At 32.4% G+C, this 19868-nt stretch overlaps 1 protein-coding gene and 2 long non-coding RNA genes across 3 annotated transcripts; 1 reads left to right on the forward strand and 2 right to left on the reverse strand.

The window, feature by feature from the left end:
- Positions 1 to 3431: 3431 nt before the first annotated feature.
- LOC116017013 (tubulin-folding cofactor B-like) lies at positions 3432 to 7781 on the reverse strand. Its single transcript, XM_031257519.1, has 7 exons — positions 7613 to 7781; positions 7003 to 7121; positions 6589 to 6650; positions 6289 to 6330; positions 4398 to 4531; positions 3743 to 3812; positions 3432 to 3479 (listed from the first exon to the last, which is right to left on the reverse strand). The coding sequence occupies exons 1-7, from the start codon at positions 7702 to 7704 to the stop codon at positions 3432 to 3434; spliced, it is 567 nt and encodes a 188-aa protein (XP_031113379.1). The 5' UTR covers positions 7705 to 7781.
- A 1134-nt stretch (positions 7782 to 8915) lies between these two features.
- Positions 8916 to 11919, reverse strand: LOC116017023. Its single transcript, XR_004097830.1, has 3 exons — positions 11723 to 11919; positions 10699 to 10853; positions 8916 to 9399 (listed from the first exon to the last, which is right to left on the reverse strand). It is a non-coding gene; the product is annotated as an uncharacterized LOC116017023 (long non-coding RNA).
- On the forward strand, positions 9393 to 10639 carry LOC116017029. The gene is made up of 2 exons (XR_004097831.1): positions 9393 to 9734; positions 9804 to 10639. It is a non-coding gene; the product is annotated as an uncharacterized LOC116017029 (long non-coding RNA).
- Positions 11920 to 19868: the final 7949 nt, after the last annotated feature.

Raw genomic sequence — 19868 nt, forward strand, 5'->3', positions numbered from 1 at the left:
CATGTTGATGGATTTAATTGCACATTTTAGAAGTTCGAGGCTTAATTGGCTTTTCAAATAAAGACACACTCAACATTGATTACAATGGCAATTCTCCATAGATATTTTTTACCAAATCTTTTGTTTAAATACTTGTGATTTTTTAAAGAATTACAGGTAGTATATGTTCTATACTCTCTCAAACATTTTCAGCACAAAGAATCTAAACTCCCACCACCGAAGTTCCAACCTCTTATTATTTAGTGTGATTGTACATAATTAGTCAATGAATAAAAAAAAATGCAAGATTTATCACACATTACATCATTAAGTAAAATATTTGATTTAAAAAAATAATTATTTAAACAACATTTTCCTTATTACAAACTCACCATCTAACAGAGTAACAGGACACAAACTCACCATCTAAAACGACATTTAATACAAAATAATATAAATATCATTTTCTTACTTTTTTTATAGCTCTTTTTTTTTTCTTACTGAAATAATGTTATATCAAGAAAATGTATGAAGAGCAGAAGCACATGCATCAATATCTTATGTAGATCCTCCAATGAATTGATTCCCCAAGTTGTCTCCTGGACATTCTCTTTTCAGTCTTTTGTCTTTTTTTTTTTTTTTTTTTTTCAAGTGTTGCCAACTCATCCATAGTAATTTCCTTTATGAAATGCACATTCAGATAATCATGAATTTTTTACTCTAGATTTCTTAAGACTTTAATGTGATTATGAGATATTCAAAATCATATGTGATTATGAGATTTGTTTTTTTTTTTTTTTTTTTTGTAAGGGTGAAACTTATTTTGATATTTGGATTGTATTGAAGTAGAATGACATATTTATTTAGTTTTTTTTCTCTATAACAAGAAAAAAAAATCAGCTCTAATTAGATATTAAGTATTTAACAAGTGCATTAAGTTTCAATTAATTTGATTCACCTAACTTTGACAATTGCAGATACTTTTTTCTAAAATACTATATTCTTTTTCTAATTTTACTTACAATGTTTACATCCTCGCGATATTTAAAAATAATATATATATATATGTATGTATATATATATATATATATGTGTGCGCGCGCGCGCGCTACCTTGAGTTAATCAAATAAGACGACAATAAAAATAATCCAATAGTAATAAAATACAAAAAGAGTCCATAAAATAATAACACATTAGACGGAAAATTAGGAGAAATATAATACTCCATCCGTCCCATTTTATGTGTTTGGTTCGATTAACGATGCTTAGCTGGAGTTATTTTTAATTCAAATTTTCATAATATTAAGTTTAGTATTAATATATAAAATGTATATATTTAGAAACTACACTAAAAGTACTATTAAACACAAAAAATCAAATTTAAAAATAAGTTTAAAATACTAAAGAAAATAAACAAAGAATAAAGTGTTGGTTTGACCAATGAATAGTAAGTAGGAAGATAAAATGGGACAGATGGAGTAACATTTTGAATTGATTGGTACTATAAATTTGTTGGAATTTAATGGGGATTATGAGATGCAAAGAAATTATAATATAAAAAGTTAACTCAATCATAATCCGAGTATTTAATAGGTACATATTTGGTTTGCAAACTAAAATTTAAAGGGATAAGAATTTTATTTCATTATTTAATTTGTCGAAGGAATATATTTTATGAATTACACCTAAATACGTAGAAGAAATATATTTTATAAATTGTCCCTAAATACGTGCATTTGTTAATTAAAAAACTTATTTTGAAAAATAATATTGATTTATGGAATAGACAATAAATAAAATAGCTCTTTTGTAATGTTTAATTTATCCCTTCGTATTTTTATTATGCATTAGAAATATATTTATCATAACTAATATAATTATCTAACTAATATATTTATATTTTTATACAATGTATTTATAAATTTAGTTAACTTTTTTAGATTTTGTGTTTTTATTTTTGAAATGTAATGAAATAATGAAGTATAGTTGATATTTTTATTGTGAAATTAAATTATAATTTTTTATTAAATTTGAAAAGTATTTAATAATTTTACCCCATTTCATAATATTTTCATTAATATATTTCAATATAATCATTATCTTAAAGAGAAGCAAATACAATAGATGCTCAGTTTTGCACAATGTGCATATTCTTGTTAATATTAACAAAATTATAAATATTGATCAAAATTATATATTAGGTATACTGAAAATCTCCATATATTTATTTCTCACATGCAGGTAGGGAGATTGGGGAGGACAGCTCACCTCATCCTATTGTTATCTCTATTAAAAGGCGTAAACCATTTCCCACATGCAGGTGGGAAGATTGGGGAGGGCGGCTCACCCCATCCTATTGTCATCTCTATTAAAAGGCGTAAATCATTTCCCACATGCAGGTGGGGAGATTGGGGAGGACTGCTCACCCCATCCTATTGTCATCTCTATTAAAAGGCATAAACCAAACTTGTTGTAAAGTCCTAAGAATAATCATTTCCTTTAGTTAACACTTCATCCATTCCATTTTATTTGTCTTGTTCAATTAGCGATACTTTGACTAAAATTATTTTTAATTCAAGTTTGCAAAATATTAGATTTAGTATTAGTATAAAAAATTTATATATATATTGAAGGTAAACGTAACTATTCTATTAATTCATAACATAAAACATTTACATCAACGATCAATGAAATGGTAAACCGTTCCTTACAGTCAGACATAGAAACAACTTTTCTAATTATGCTATAGAAAACTTGAATCCCAGACTGTTTCATAATTAGGAAGCTATGTTCTTTCAGGGAGCTTAAAACTTCATCAAAGATCTGGGTCTTCGTTATCATTCTTTTTTGCTCGCCCAGGATAAGATCAACACTTGTCGAAACCAAACTAAACGATTTATGCTAATGAAAATGAAAAGCTCGTGAAAGTAACAAGAGGAAATATTTATATATTTAAAAACTACATTAAAAATACTATTAAATAGAAAAAGTTTTTTAAAAAATTAAAAAAAAAAACTAAGAATAAAGAGTTAATTTAACATGTGAATAGTAAGCATACCAAGTAAATTGGAACCATGAGAAAATTTAGAAATAGTATTTCTAAAAAGAAAACAAAAGATGGAGCTGGTATATGTTGGAGAAAGCTATTTTATTCCAAATAAACCAATCATGCTGCAAGAAACAAAGCAGCACTTGGTCCTGAGTCCTGAGCACCGGACATGAATATGGGCGATGGGACTCACACTCCAATCATCAACAATCTCATTAAAATTCAATCACAAACAACAATTCAAAACAGAGTTGTGTTTTACTGTTTCTACCTAATTTCATAAGATTGTGAAATACAATTCAAAATGAAAGATTCTCTTAATCATAGAGTTGGAGTCCATTGAATGAAAAGATGCAATGGCAAACAGAGATCACATCAAATAAAATATCTTCCTTGTCAATAACTATATTTCCTCTTCTTCAAAGAGATCGCGTTCGGGATAATCCCCCACCTGAAATAAATAAATTGCACAAGAAATTATGGATCAAGGTCTCGAAAAGAATTCAATATAATTATTACAATTCGAAAATAGAGTAGCATGACTCGTTACGTAAACAACAAAGTACAGCCACACCATTCCCAATTTAGTTTATTGGAAATAATTTCAATTTGAAAAGCTCCCCTGCCACGAATTTGTTTCGTTTGTTTCCCTCTCGTTGAAGTTTCTTATGTTTACTTGTTTAGTACTATTTAGGTAAGGTAAGCTAGACTAACCTTTACTTTATCTGGTCGGACCATCCCACCATGAAGGGGAGGACAGCTGAAGTACCGTTTTCCCTTCACCCTGCAAATATTAGCAGAAGAATTAGACCACCAGACAAATTAAGCTAATAAAAATGGATTAACAGCAAATATTAGCAGAAGAATTAGACCACCAGACAAATTAAACTAATAAAAATGGATTAACGGAGTAGTTTCTTCATGCAATATGTTATAGTTCAGAGTAAAATTGCATATTTGAATTACAAAGAAAATAAAATCAAGGCAGAAAATACTATTTGATGTCACATTTCACCACATGGTCAACTCAGATCCTAGAAATCTATTGACACCCACATTATGTTGTTTGTCAAATTCAATTCTACAACATTTCAGATTTTTGTCAGTTTTCCATACAGCATTTCTAGAAAGAGACAGAGTAACCTAGTTTAGTGCAAAGGCTAGAGTGAACAACATTTTATATCAAGACTTTTAAGCTCAAAGGATTTTGTATTATGTAGTGCTTTTCTTGTGCTTTTTCAGTTTCCTAATCAAACTCCTTTATCTGCATGTAAGTAGATGCAAGATATCACATGACCTTCATTTTGCCATCTACTTTGTTACAGTCCAGGATATGTTGAAAATTGTACAAAACACAGGCTTAACTTACATGCCATCGTGTTTTCCAACTGGTTCGTCGTACTGAACTCCGACCCAAAAACCAGGAGCAAGTGTTTTTGCTTGACCCACAAATTTCACATTGCCTCGTCTTTCCCCAAGTTCAACTTGGCATCTATCTCCTACCTTCTTGGACATCAACAATTAGTCATGTCAGAGAAGGAAGTAATCAGGCATATAACAAGCACGGGCAATTTCTTTTTTTTTTTTTGAAAGGAAAAAGAAAATTCAAAAAAAAAAAGAAATTGTCCGTGCTTGTTATATGCACGAACAATTTCTTCCAAAATCAAGAAAATAATTTTTTTTTTTAAATCACGAGCAATGAATCTCTGCATTACACCAAAAAATGGCCTGAACAAAGAGAGATAACTAGGAAATAAAGTAGAAGGTGCGACAAAGACCTTGTGGTTCAGTGGCATCAAACCCTTCCCTTTATGGGAGGTGGTGGGTTCGAGCCTCAGTGGAGTCAATACTGACTCTTGTGCTGACTCTTGTGTGAGAAAGTAGTTATGAACAGATACTTGTAATAGTGAGGTCTATAGGTTGAGAAAGTACAATCGCACTCTAACTACTGAGTGAAAAGTATTGTAATAGTGAGGTCTATAGGTTGAGAAAGTACAATCGCACTCTAACTACTGAGTGAAAAGTATTGTAATAGTGAGGTCTATAGGTTGAGAAAGTACAATCGCACTACTGAGTGAAAAGTATTGTAATAGTGAGGTCTATAGGTTGAGAAAGTACAATCGCACTCTAACTACTGAGTGAAAAGTATTGTAATAGTGAGCTAGTGAGCTCATGCTTCTATAGGTTGAGAAAGTAGTTATGAACAGATACTTGTAATAGTGAGGTCTATAGGTTGAGAAAGTACAATCGCACTCTAACTACTGAGTGAAAAGTATTGTAATAGTGAGCTAGTGAGTGCGAACAGATACTTGTAATAGTGAGGTCTATAGGTTGAGAAAGTACAATCGCACTCTAACTACTGAGTGAAAAGTATTGTAATAGTGAGCTAGTGAGCTCATGCTTCTATAGGTTGAGAAAGTAGTTATGAACAGATACTTGTAATAGTGAGGTCTATAGGTTGAGAAAGTACAATCGCACTCTAACTACTGAGTGAAAAGTATTGTAATAGTGAGCTAGTGAGCTCAATCGCACTCTAACTACTGAGTGAAAAGTATTGTAATAGTGAGCTAGTGAGCTCAATAGGATCCACTTAAACAGCTCGATAAACAAGATCCACTTAAACACCTCAATAGGGCTTCCTCGCACTCTAACTACTGAGTGTCTTGAAACAAGATAAACAAAGTTATGAACAGAAGATCCACTTAAACACCTCAATAGGGCTTCCTCGCACTCTAACTACTGAGTGTCTTGAAGCACTCTAACTACTGAGTGTCTTGAAACAAGATAAACAAAGTTATGAACACATACTGCATAACTACTGAGTGAAAAGTATTGTAATAGTGAGCTAGAGCTAGTGAGCTTAATAGTGAGCTAGAGCTAGTGAGCTCAATAGGGCTTCCTCGCACTCTAACTACTGAGTGTCTTGAAACAAGATAAACAAGATCCACTTAAACAGCTCAATAGGGCTTCCTCGCACTCTAACTACTGAGTGTCTTGAAACAAGATAAACAAGATCCACTTAAACTCTGGGTAAGAAAAGTCTTGAGTTTGAAGGAGTATTTATATAGAGTACACCATAAAGGGTGCAGATCAGTGAATTCCATATGACATTCACAAATTAGATATTGTGCTTAACCCCCAACCCCACTCTCTCTCTCTCTCTCTCTCTCTCTCTAAAAAAAAGAACAAAAAAATGATAATTTTTTTAAACTAAAGAAAATAAGAAATTGAAAACAGGAATTGAAGTAGACCAGACCAACCTTGATATGTGCACAGAGATCTTCCATGTAGTTGTCACAAATCTGTAGTAACAGGAGCACCAAACAAAAAAAAAACCAATGATCACTAAAGAAGAGTAATTTGACAGTAATATTAAACATGGTTACTACACTATACACTTTACTAGGAGATAAGGGATGCAAAAGTAGAGAGGATACTTTTTTGCAAAGTGTAAAAGAAAATATCCAACAGTTGTTATAAATACACAAACTATTAATGTTACCTGTAAATGAGGAAATTCTAATTCTAAACATAAAACAAATCAAAGATGAGAATCTTACTTTAGCTTCATAATCAGTAGCACTTTTGCATGCCAATTTTTCCTTGAACTTTCTGAAGGTACTTGAAACACACCATAAAATAAATAAATTGCCGTTTCCATCAAAGTACAATGTAAATATCACCAGTTGAAATGTTGACGGTAAAAGGATGATACCAAGTAAAGGATTTTCAAATTTTGAGTGCTACGTTTCTCCTAGAAAATCCAGATTCTCCACTTCCTATTAGACACATACATTCTCTTTCCCCCCCGAAAACCCTAGATTAAAATGCATAAGATAACATGACCAATGTCGAAGAGAGGTGTCAGTATTGTGATGACTGGATGAACTTAGTTCTATGCAGATTCACAGTATAAACAGGGGTACTGCATAGGCAAGTGAACATAATAACACCCTTCTAGTACTTGTGACTACCATCCCGTTTATCATAAGCCTCCTCAGAGATTGTGTAGTTTTCCACAAGAGAGGTGTCCTCCAGCCAACCACCAGATGTTACTGATGATGGATCAGTGTCAATAACATGCAGCCGATATCTAAATGGAAAAAGAGTTTAGATAAAATAAGTACATTAAAAATGAAATTGGAACAAGCTATCAAATAGTTGAATCTAAATTCCATCTAAAAGGTGGGTCATCTTCACAGTACAGTTGCAAACAATGACATACAAAACATGGATAAAAGCAGGATATACCAAAAGATACAGCTGAAAAGAAAGGGAATAGATAATAGGTGAACAAGTTGTACATATGAAAGTATAAATAATTCTAAAAAATATTTAATGCATGCAAAGTTTCTAAATCCAGAAGTTAACCATTCGGACTGTAGACTAGGTTTCATGTTTTAGGAATCTCATCAAAATTTCCAAAATAAAAATAAAAATGCAACTCTGTCATCTAAAACTAAAAAGAAAAAAAAAATTGCAGAGGAAATGTGCACATCAAAGCTCCTAGGCAATACTTGTACCAAATATGAATCAGTTATAATTCAAATAATAATAATTAAATGTAATAGAGATTAAACTTACCCATCATGTAGAGAATAAAAGCCAAATGGTCTCGTGTTATCACTTAAGTCTGAAATTTTAGCACCAGTATCATCATAAAGCTCAAGGCGCATTGAACTAACAGAAGTTCCACACTTTTTCCACAGCTTTTCTTTTACAGCTTCTACTGTTACCTGACCACCGACAAAGTTAGCCCGTCAATCCGTCATGTATGTAAAGAGAGAAGCTGAGATGTATTAACCACGTTACAATTATCAAGTGTGAAGATAAGAGCCTAAATGCATACTAGTTCAGATTCAGTCTCACTTTGGAACTATTAATCATTTGCTTCTACATAATTAGAATTACATTAGGACAAATACTTTTATGTGTTCTCAAAATTAGGGTTTGGAAGTTCTGCATCTGTATATGGATCATGCTGGCTAGTGGCTTATAGGAGGTTATAAGCTACTTACTTTACCTTCTGATTCAAGAAATATATCCTACAATCTACATTTGCCATGTGACAGAAAAGTCCATGCCAGATTCTTCAAAAATGGATAATTAATTCATATTATAATACAGGAAAATAAATCCCATAAACTTATGTGCACTAGGAATTAATTTCTTGCATATGAATATGAATCCATTAACCAAATTGTAGCTGAACCCACAGAGATGACAAGTAGATTGTTCAAGAGTGATAATATGGAGGGATTTTTCCCTTTGGTGATATGCATTTTAAAATACATATAGTAAGATCACATCCCAACTTGTTAAATTTAAATTAAAAATAGATGAAGGCAAAGGCATAAGGAAACAGAAAAAGTCAAAAAACAATCTCTTAAGTCTTAACATAGAAGTAGCAACTTCAATGCTTAAGGATAAATACACAACATCTAGAGATTGTTAAAATCATTAAAAAAAAGGTTGAAGCCTTGAAGGTAAGAGTTATTCAAAATAATAATAGTAACGACAACAACAATAATAAATGAAAAAGAAAAAGAACTGATTAGAGAGATTGAGAGAAGACTGCCTGAAGAGAGAAACGAATATCGGCGAACAAGCTCTTGATATTGGCATGGGTGACCCTTATGAGAACCGAATCATCTGCTGGAATATTTTGTAATACAGAAGCCATATATTTTGCAACCCAAATGCTCAGCCGAGTGTTTTGACAAACCAGTACACAGCAGCTAGTATAGCCTAGAGAAATAAAATCTGTAGACAGTGATTTCGTTATCTATATCTCTTATTATAATAAAGAGAGGTGATTTGGCCACTAAAATTGCTTCATTCTCCCGCCTATGCAATTTGGCTTCTTTTTTTTTTTTGCTTTTTTTTTTTTTTTTTTTTTTTGTGGAAGAAGTTACAACAATGTCTGTAAAATGGGTTAAGAGATTTGGATTTCCAAAGTCCGTAAATGGGTTAAGAGATTTGGGTTTCCAAAGTGATTGGTATTATGAAACGTGTGGCAGAGGTAATGCTTTTGTTTTTAATTAGAAGTCTAATCCTATTGGTGTATTAGTTTTTATATGTATTTATATTAGTTTAATTTCTTTCATTTGCTTCTTGGGAATCGATTAGCTTCAAGGCAGTAGCTATGCTGTTATGATTGTTTTTGTTGTATCTATTCTACTTTTTGGGTATATATATATACATATACAATTAAATGGCTTCACTCACACACACCCTTGATACACAAATCTCTCTCAGTACACACGCTGAAGCCTTTAGAATGGCTGATCAATTTGATCTTGCATCTCAACTCAACCCAGATTTTACAACCAAAGCAATTCCCCTTCACTTGGTGCGAACATATGCAGTACCTGAAAGCAATAAAACACAACAATGCACACCCAAAAAGCCTGAAGGAGTCAAAGAGTATAGAATGCTTATTCCATGATCAAGAGGTTAGTGAATAACAATTCCTACTGCTATTTTTTCTTTTTTTTTACTTTTTTTACTGCTTTAGGTTGTTCAACTGTAAAGCACAACAATTGAAGCTTCTTCATGTCTAGCCACTTTGTTCTTGGGTTTCAAATCCATCTTTATCACACCCAAAAAGCCATGAGGGTACTTTCAATGCACACATATGAGTTGTCTGAAACAAGAACAAAAAAACAAGCAAAAGCATGGGAGATACTTATATCATTATGCAGAGGTAAGTAGATAAATTTTGTAATTTTCTTTCAACAATATATACTTATATTTTCTTTCAAAACATTGCTAGCTAGGCAAAGAGGAGGTTGATGAGAAAGATTCTGAAAAAACTCTAAAGCAATGGCCTCATTGTGAAGACGTGTCTTATGGAGCAATTCACAAAGGTTGAAGTTCCTAAAAAGATAAGGATTGAGCTGATAAAGAAGAAGAAATTTTAATGGAATTTTAAAGTTGGATCTGTTCTCCTGTTGTTGTTTTTGGAATGTTAATCTATTATTTCCTATGTTTTTAAGTTGTTAGGTATGTTCTCCATTTCTGCTTCTGAATATTTTCTGCAGAAATTTGTAATATATTTTGTTTTCCTTAAAGTCTGTTCATCTAATTATTGTATTTTTGGATGGTTATTTAAATATTATAAATTATCCACGTGTATTTTTTACCTATATTATTTGATTTTGAAAATTTAGTACTAAAAAAAATAGCATCATAATGTAAGTATGCAACACATTATGGATTCAAGTATTAAGTATAAGCAGTAAGATATACATTTCATCCATAAATTGAACATTTAATGCTTTATTTCCACTGCCCATATATTCCTTTATCCAAAAATAAATAAAGAGTTAATAATTCACGTACTATTCAAATATCCCAGTTGAGAATTCAAATGTAATGACATATATCTAAAACAATAATTCAATAAAACACTTACTTAATTGTGACAAACACTTTATTGCTCATTTTTTTATAAGTAAAACTAGAGAATATTGGTTTGGAGAAAATTAACTTAAATATTAGTAGTTTGTTTATACACCTACTCCTTCAAGTATACTTACACTTCATATCAATTTTTGGGTGCCAAGCAGCAACTTAAAGAAGGATGAGAAATTTCAAAAAAAAAAAAAAGTCCACTATCATTGGTTGCAAGAGAAAGTATAGACATTCAAGGTATAGAATCAACTTACTGGATTGTGTAGCCAATATTAAGTTTACTTCTTGGTAAAAATTTCCCGTAGCTATCTAGGTCTTCTCCCACAATTGCATGCAGGGCTTGGTTGCCTGATTTGTAGCTTTCTAGCCTTACATTCGTCTACTCTTTGTAGATGTAGTTAGATCAGACCTGCGAATAAGTTAGTTAGAGTTTGTGGTTAATGAATAAAAAATAAATCTAAAAATGATAGGATTGAAATAAAATTGGCAGAATATGAATACAAATTTCGTGTTTTAGCAAGAAATTACTAATGTACAGGTAATAGCAAACTTATCATTAGCGGAGATTCATATCCCTTTAATATTGAATTTTCAGCTGCTAATTTAATTTGCATGCAGACCTTCGTTTCATTTTCTTTTTTCCTGTATATTTGTCAGTGTATTTTTATCTGTTGATATCAAGATGTATTTAGATCAAACCTAAGGATTGGTTAGGGTTTCTGGTTAATTAGATAAAAATATATCTTCAAATGATAGAATATAAAAAAAATAAATGAATAAAAAAATAAAGAAATTACTGTATAGTATAGAAAATTTCGTGTATATATGTATTTATATTTATGATTTCAATACACATTATACGTGCTTTCATTTTTTTTTAAAGTTATATTTACATAAGAATCTACTTATATACAAATTTTCATATATCGAATATAAATTTTAGAAAAATTAATAAAAATTTTTACTAAAAATGTAATTATCTTTATCTGTTTTGTCTTTGAGAAGCTTTTCGACTTCGTAATCGTTATGCATGTACAACGTGAACTCTTTGGGTGGGGTTTGAATTCTACTCTTTGCATTCATGAATTAAAAAAAAATTATGCTTACAAATAAATCTAGCAGAAAATCCAAATTCAAACACCTAATAAAAGGAAGAATTTCAGACAATTATCTAACTCTAAAAAGAAAGTATTATACGTACTGCTTAAACTGAATTAAATCGGACACAATAAAAATATATATATAGCGAAAACACAACAAATAAAAGGGAAGACATACCTTTAATGTCGTGAATAATTGCTAATTTCGACATTAAGGAATTAGGGTTTCTTTTTCAAAATCGGTCACCAGGAGCTTATTCATCTGCTGTAAGAACAAGAATATTTAACAGTCGGCTAAATTATTTGGAAGCATGGACTATATGGGAAGATTTGGGGTTTAATTTTGGCAAGAGCGATTGAAGGTTCTAGACTGTCGACGGAGAGCAATTGTTATACCCTACACCACGGTGCACATAGCAATGTGCACCACGTACGTAAAACGACGTCGTTTCGGTGTTAGCAAATGACTTAGGAAATTCATTATCTATAATACACAGAACGTTTGCCTAGAATACACAGACTGTTTGCCCAGAATACACAGAATATTGACACAAAATACACAGATGTTAGTGGACGCGAATGACTCCAGAGAATTTATTATCTATAATACACATAATTATTATATAGAATACACAGAACGTTTACCTAGAATACACAGAATGTTTGCCCATAATACACAGAATATTAACGCAAAATACACAGAACTCATCATCCTAACATTCAAATGCACAAACACATCACAACTTGTGTTAATAACATGAATACACATAATATTTACACAAAATACACAGAACTCATCCTCATAAACATTCGAATGCACAAACACATCACAACATGTGTTACTAACATGAAATCACAACATGTGTTACTAACATGAATACACAGAACGGTTGCTTATAATACACAGAACGGTTGCCTAGAATGCACAGAATGATTGCCTGGAATACACAGAATATTAACATAAATACAGAGACCGGCCAAAATGGGAAACGTGATTTCCAAAAAAACTGGACAATTAGTTTACAATGCTCAAAACGGCGTCGTTTAGGTACGTGGTGCACAGTATAATTTGCCGACGAAGAGAGTGTAGAGAATTTGGACAGAGGCGAGTAGGTAGGGTAAGAGGAAAATGATTCTGGAAGGGCGTTTTGTTATTTATACTTGGGCCATGGGCTGCAATTTGGGCTTCATGATGATAATGGGTTTGGTTCATATATTAACAGATTACATATTATATATAACATATAAATACGTTGTTGGGCCATTATTTTGGGCTTAGCACTTAAAATAATAAAGGCCCTGGCCCTTTTCTTAAAAAATCACACACACACACACGACAAATTATTGCATGGACCATGGTCCACATAGCTGTGTGGACCAAAAATAAAAAGTACATTATTTTTGTACTGAATGTACATTATTTTTGTACTGTAGGTACATTATTTGATAGTATATATTAAATAATGTACCTTCAGTACAAAAATAATGTACCATAATATAATGTATCTACAATATAAAAGTAATGTACCATCGGTACAAAAATAATGTACTTTTTATTTTTGGTCCACACAGCTGTGTGGACCATGGTTCATGCACGCGCACACACATATGTGTGTGTGTATGTATGTATATAACATTTATATTTATATTTATTTATGTATTTATTAATTTGTGTTATTAATATTATTATTTATATATTTATATTATTAATATTATTATTATTATTAGTACAGAAAATGGTCAAATAACATCCTCTACTACTCAATAAAGTTTAATTAGCACCTGAATTGAAAAAACACTCAAATAGCACCCTTACTACTCAAAAAAGTTCAATTAACATCTTGAACTCAAAAAATATTAAATTAACTACTCCAACTCTTAAAAAATTTTCAATTTTCATTTTTTATATGGGTAACAATTTTAAAAAAATAAAAATATATTTTAAAAATAATTATTTAAATTAAAAAAAAAGATTTCGTCTCCCTAGAGACGAATCTGTTTTTTTTTTTTAATAATTATTTTTAAAAATTTATTTTACATATTTGTAAAATTTTTAATATACAAAAATGCTAATATACTTTTTACATATGTTTAAAATTTACTATTGAGCATTAAATTAATTAGTAGTAAATTAGTCCACTAAACTTAAATTGTAAGTATTTTTAATTTTACATATAGCATTTTTGTATATTAAAAATTTTACACATATGTACAATAAATTTTTTAAAATAATTATTTAAAATTTTACACATATGTCCATGCAGACGATATCTGTTTTTTTTTAATAAAAAAATTAATAATTATTTTAAAAAAATAAAATTGTTACCCATAGAAACATACAAAAAATGAAATTTGAATTTTTTTAAAGGAGTAGTTAATTAAATGTTTTTTGAGTTAAGGGTGCTAATTGAACTTTTTTGAGTAGTAGAGGATGCTATTTGAATATTTTTTGAGTTTAGGGTGCTAATTGAACTTTCTTGAGTAGTAGAGGGTGTTATTTGACCCTTATCCCTTATTATTATTATTATTATTATTATTATTATTATTATTATTAGTATCCGTGATTCCAAATGAGACAAGACAAGATATTGTTGGGGCAAATATTAACTCTTCTTATTTGTGGAGTAGTTGTAAGGTTTTAAAATTAAGTATTTGCTTCATTTTAAGATAAGAAATAGATCAGGGTTACCATGTAGGGAATTTCCTCTCGTAGGTTCCACAATTCGTGTTTCAGCCGAATCATTAGATTGACTCGTTAATTGTGGTTCTGTTCCATTTTCAGCGTTAATCACTGGCTCAAGATTTTCGGTTTGTCCTTGGACAAAAACAGAACTTAAACCTCCACTGGTAGAAGGGTCAGTTGGTCGTGTTAGGAGAACATGTTGATGAGAGCTGGAGTTGTAACCAAGTCCGGTTCTATTCCCGGATGGTCTTTGATCATCTACCATTTGATCCATTAATCTAGATGAATTTGTAAATGTCGCAATTACCACACGCAAGTTTTGCTCTCTATCATCCTTTGCTTTACACTCTTCCTTAAGAAGATGAACTTGCTTCTCAAGCTGGCTTATAGATTCAAGCATCTCAACATTTTTGGACCTTAAGTCCTCGAGATCTTGTCTTGTAACACCCCGGCTCGGCTATACCGTACATCCGGAGTAGTTACCGCCACACCTAGACTAAACCCAGCCAAGACCAGACAGAGTTCACTCTAGGTGCACAGGCTAACAAGAAAACTATTTCACATCATCATCATCATTACCCAACATATCTTCATACATATATATATAGGTGAGCAAAAGGGGTAGCTACACTAACTACCAGAATATATCCAAGAGTTTAATTACAACTTACTAGCCAGCTAAGTTCATCATGGCTACAAAAGATACATGTACACAAAAAAAAAGGGTTCATCCCATAACCTTTCTAATCAGTCATCCTCTTCTAAGGGGCGGTACTCCGGTTCGAAGTACGTCCCCCATACAAGATGCCAGTTGCCCGCAACCCAGGTGAGATGATCCAGGAAGTAACTAGGAGTGTACATCATGGACCACTCATCCCAATGTTCCGAAGGAGCGAGATTCCACGGACAGGGATAAAAGACAACAAATTCTAAGGGATCACTCCCTTCCAACACCTCTACCGGAAAAGACCCAAACCTAGACCTGGCCCCATCCAGAAAATTTGGTTGGCTACTGCGAACCGGGATACGAGAGGGTGTAGTTGGGTAAGTCGGAGGAGGACTGTACGGTGGGGAAGGAATAGCAGGAACATAAGCCGGAGCTGGAGAGTCAGGAGCGAATCCAGGAGCATACGGGTCGACATCAACTAAGTACTGTACATAATCATCATGATCGTAGATAGGGAACTCCAACTCGGAAGGATCCGAGTCAGGTGGGCTACACGAGCCTACCCTAGACATCTGTTAAGAACACAACGAAGTGTAGTTAGCACGACGGCTAAGTAAGGAAATCCATTTGTCACTTAAAAGTAGACAAAGGTTTGAAAACATAGATAATCTAAAAGCTTTATAAGGTTTTACCATGATTTGAAAATCTACCTGCAACCAAACGATTTATGGATAGCATAATAGCGTATAAATGTTAAATAATATAAAGCTTTTCTCAAATAAGAATGAAGTCATAACTTGCCACTCAAAATAATTTTCATGCCCTTTTTAGACAAGTTTGCAAAATTTCACATTTCCAGGAATTTCATCATTTGCAAATANAAAAAAATATTTTTGTCAAAATTGATTTTGACAGTTTCTGTCCAGAAATTACAGTTTTGCGCAGTCCGAAAGATTGAGCCGGTAAAAATAGTTCCCGAACTCTTTTTCACTTGAAATTTTTATGGTAGATCCCTAACTCATAGTACTTGATGTTCATAAAAAGTTTTGGTCACCTAGGTTCACGAATTTACACAGAAAATTCCATTTTTGCCCTTGGCAGTGTGCTGTCCAGCATTTTTCCTTCTCTGGACCAGTTTTGGGAAAAATTCCGAAAACCATACTTATACTACTCTAAAAATTATGAAAGTTTATATGCGGCTTCTACACTTATAGAACTACATGTATAAAAAAAATTGGACCAAAATAATTTACCGATATTTCCCAGAAATTCACGGAAGTTACTGACAGAAATCTGTCCTGATTTCCTTTTTCTATTTCCACAAGTATAAGCTTATATAGACATAAATACAACATATACAAGCATATCCAAGCTATGAACTTGTATACGAAAATATTCCCAAAGCTCCAAAAACACCATATTTCAACTAAAATCAATTATCCAAATTCAAGTGACTAATTCCAACTTAAGGGAATTCCTTACCTCACAAGTGTGTAATATCACCGTAAAAGTAGTCTTGAACCTTTATCCCCAAGTTTCACCGAAAAACCCTAGGTAGAATACACCACCATAACAACATATTTAAGAAATCTTTACCTACAATCAAGTTCTAGGGAAGAAATCAAGACTTTTTAACCGAATGAAACCGCAAACTTACCGAATAGTTGAAGACTTGTGTGGAGATTGGCTATGGAAGCTTGAAGTGAGGAAGAAGAGGATGAAGAAGATGAAAGCTCACACTCTCTCCCTCTCTTGGTATTTCGGCCAAGGCAAGACCAAAAGGACAAGGGGAATAAACATGTTTTAGACACTTAGTACTTTGAGGGGAATGTTTGCATGGAAGAATTAAAATAGAATAAAATAATGGTGTATTTTTAAACTTATCAGTTGGGGTCCAAACAGATAAAGTTTCGGTAGAAAATAATCTGGATAGAATAATTCTCGAAACCAAAAATTTATTCCAGACTAACCCTCAAAATTGGGCTAGGTTCGGTACACCGCGAAATTTTAGCGATGTACGATCAAAATAAATTTTCGCTGCTATGGGCTGATTTAATTGAATAGGAAGTTCAAGAATAATAATATGGTGTCTAATAATCCATTTCCTAGGATAATCGGGTCCGAATACCAGCTCCTAAAATTTTACGGTTCGTGACCGGCACGAACGATCGCAACTTAATAACAACTATACTTCCTTAAAAAATTATTTTGAAGCATCGGTCACTTATCTTATGAATGTCATAGCTTAAAGACATATTTTCTGAACCTCAAACTTATCGAAATAGACGAGGGGTTACATGTCTTTCTGCCAATAACTTAGCATTCTCTTCTTTAAGTTTGAAGTGTGAATCTTCAATATCATTAAAACTCTTCATCATTCTTTCGAATGCTTCCCTAGGGTTTTCTTGATATATGGATTCGGAACTATAATTGGATGAGTGGTTTTGTGAAGTTACCTCTTCTTCATCTGCCATGAGGCATAGCTCTTCATCCGAATCCTCTTAACTGAAAAGACATAGCAGCCCCTTCTCGTCTTCTGAACTGTCACTCTCTGAGCTGGAGCTAGACGTGCATGACTCATCGTTCTTTTCTCCTGACTTCTCTTCTACAGCTAGAGCCTTTCTTCGCCTGTCATTCTTCTGATTCTTATTTGGCTGCTCATCAGCATCATTGGATGTATTCTTCGGGTTATTGTAGTTTCCTGAATTCTTCTTGTAGTTTACTTTGCACTTAGGATTTTCTTATAAAAGGTATTATGTTTGAGTGGGATATGCAATGCAATACGTAAATGAAATAAAAGAGAGAGAGAGAGAGAGATTTTTATAGTGGTTCGGCTGTTAACTAAGCCTACTCCACTCTTCTTCACAACTCGTGAAGGTTTGCACTATATTCCCCTTAATAGTACAAACTCCGTTACAACGTGCTCCTTTGATCACTCAGCCCGGCAGCCACGTTGATGTAGGTTTTTCAACTTCTCCCAAGTTTACTCTGCATCTTTCTACTTCACTTGTAGAGATGGTTGAAAGGTTGTGATGTTTCTCCAACTTGAAATTCTTGTGATTAGTTTCCTTGATGAGCTTTTTAATCACACAAGAACTTCTTTTAGCTAAATATCACTTGTATGCTTTTGAATATTTTATCACACTATGAGCAGTTTACTTGCTAGACAATATTTCGCTTTTTCAACCTTGTCAAAGTGAGATGGGACAAGGATATTTATAGGTGGAATTTCAGATCCGTTGGAGGGAATATGAAATTCAAACCTATTGTCCAGTGTGTAATATCCAATGGGTAAGGTTTTGTCCTTTTTCAGAATGTCAGTACTTTCTAGCCGTTTGTTCACTTTTATGCAAGGACAATTTGTCTTTTGTCCCACAAAAAGGTGACAATCATTAAATGCTCCTTGGGATCGTTGCATAGGATCCGATTTGACATTCAGTTATAAACCCATTCTCAAGGCAGTAGATAAGACAACTTTTAGAGAATGTCTTTGCCTTGAGTGTGAGAGAATGATTGTCCTTATCATTCCTCTTAAACTCCTCGAGACAATCACAGTTTGATTGCTCGGTCACAATAGCCTAATGAAAAGGAAAAATATTAAAAGGAATATCATAACTTATACAGAGAAGCAAAATTTATATATTTAAAAACACAGAGATTACACAGCTTATAATGTTTAGCAGTTCAAAAATTAGTTCCAGAACTTAGTCCGATCAGTGAATGAACCAAGCAATGGAACACAAGATTCATTACCCATAAAACATTTTCTATACCATCTTCTTTCCTATAGTTTTCTTGTGGTAACTGAAGGAGTATTTATATAGAGTACACCGTAAAGGGTGCAGATCAGTGAATTCCATATGACATTCACAAATTAGATATTGTGCTTAACCCCCAACCCCACTCTCTCTCTCTCTCTCTCTAAAATAAAGAACAAAAAATGATAATTTTTTTAAACTAAAGAAAATAAGAAATTGGAAACAGGAATTGAAGTAGACCAAACCAACCTTGATATGTGCACAGAGATCTTCCATGTAGTTGTCGCAAATCTGTAGTAACAGGAGCACCAAACAAAAAGAAAAACCAATGATCACTAAAGAAGAGTAATTTGACAGTAATATTAAACATGGTTACTACACTATATACTTTACTAGGAGATAAGGGATGCAAAAGTAGAGAGGATACTTTTTTGCAAAGTGTAAAAGAAAATATCCAACAGTTGTGATAAATACACAGACTATTAATGTTACCTGTAAATGAGGAAATTCTAATTCTAAACATAAAACAAATCAAAGATGAGAATCTTACTTTAGGTTCATAATCAGTAGCACTTTTGCATGCCAATTTTTCCTTGAACTTTCTGAAGGTACCTGAAACACACCATAAAATAAATAAATTGCCGTTTCTATCAAAGTACAATGTAAATATCACCAGTTGAAATGTTGACGGTAAAAGGATGATACCAAGTAAAGGATTTTCAAATTTTGAGTGCTATGTTTCTCCTAGAAGATCTAGATTCTCCACTTCCTATCCTCCCAAGATTGAGTGGTTGAAGGAAAGCGAAAATCCAATTGTGATAACCAACAAGTTCATGATCTTTCATTCTTTCAAAGATGCAAGTAGGTAGAGTAATAAATGAATCACTAGCTTTATTTTCTATCAAAATTTACTTAAGCATCAGTAAATATCAGATTTTTCTTCCTGTTTTCCCCACTCAAAATCTGTGATGAATTAAAAAGATCAAATTGATCTTCTCTCAAGTAATCATAAACATAATAAGCAGAGAACATGGACAAATTAACACTGTATCAGACACATACTTTCTCTTTCCCCCCGAAAACCCTAGATTGAAGCCTTGAAGGTAAGAGTTATTCAAAATAATAATAGTAACAACGACAACAACAATAATAAATGAAAAAGAAAAAGAACTGATTAGAGAGATTGAGAGAAGACTGCCTGAAGAGAGAAACGAAT

This window comes from Ipomoea triloba, chromosome 1 (genome assembly GCF_003576645.1).
Source record: "Ipomoea triloba cultivar NCNSP0323 chromosome 1, ASM357664v1".
NCBI lineage: Eukaryota > Viridiplantae > Streptophyta > Magnoliopsida > Solanales > Convolvulaceae > Ipomoea > Ipomoea triloba.

Coding starts and splice junctions, on each gene's coding strand:
- LOC116017013 (XM_031257519.1), bottom strand. CDS start 7,704: ATGCGCCTTGAGCTTTATGATGATACTGGTGCTAAAATTTCAGACTTA. Junction 4,532..6,288: donor ATCTCTGTGCACATATCAAG/GTTGGTCTGGTC, acceptor ATGTCCAAGAAG/GTAGGAGATAGATGCCAAGT. Junction 3,813..4,397: donor GTTGGAAAACACGATGGCAT/GTAAGTTAAGCC, acceptor TAATATTTGCAG/GGTGAAGGGAAAACGGTACT.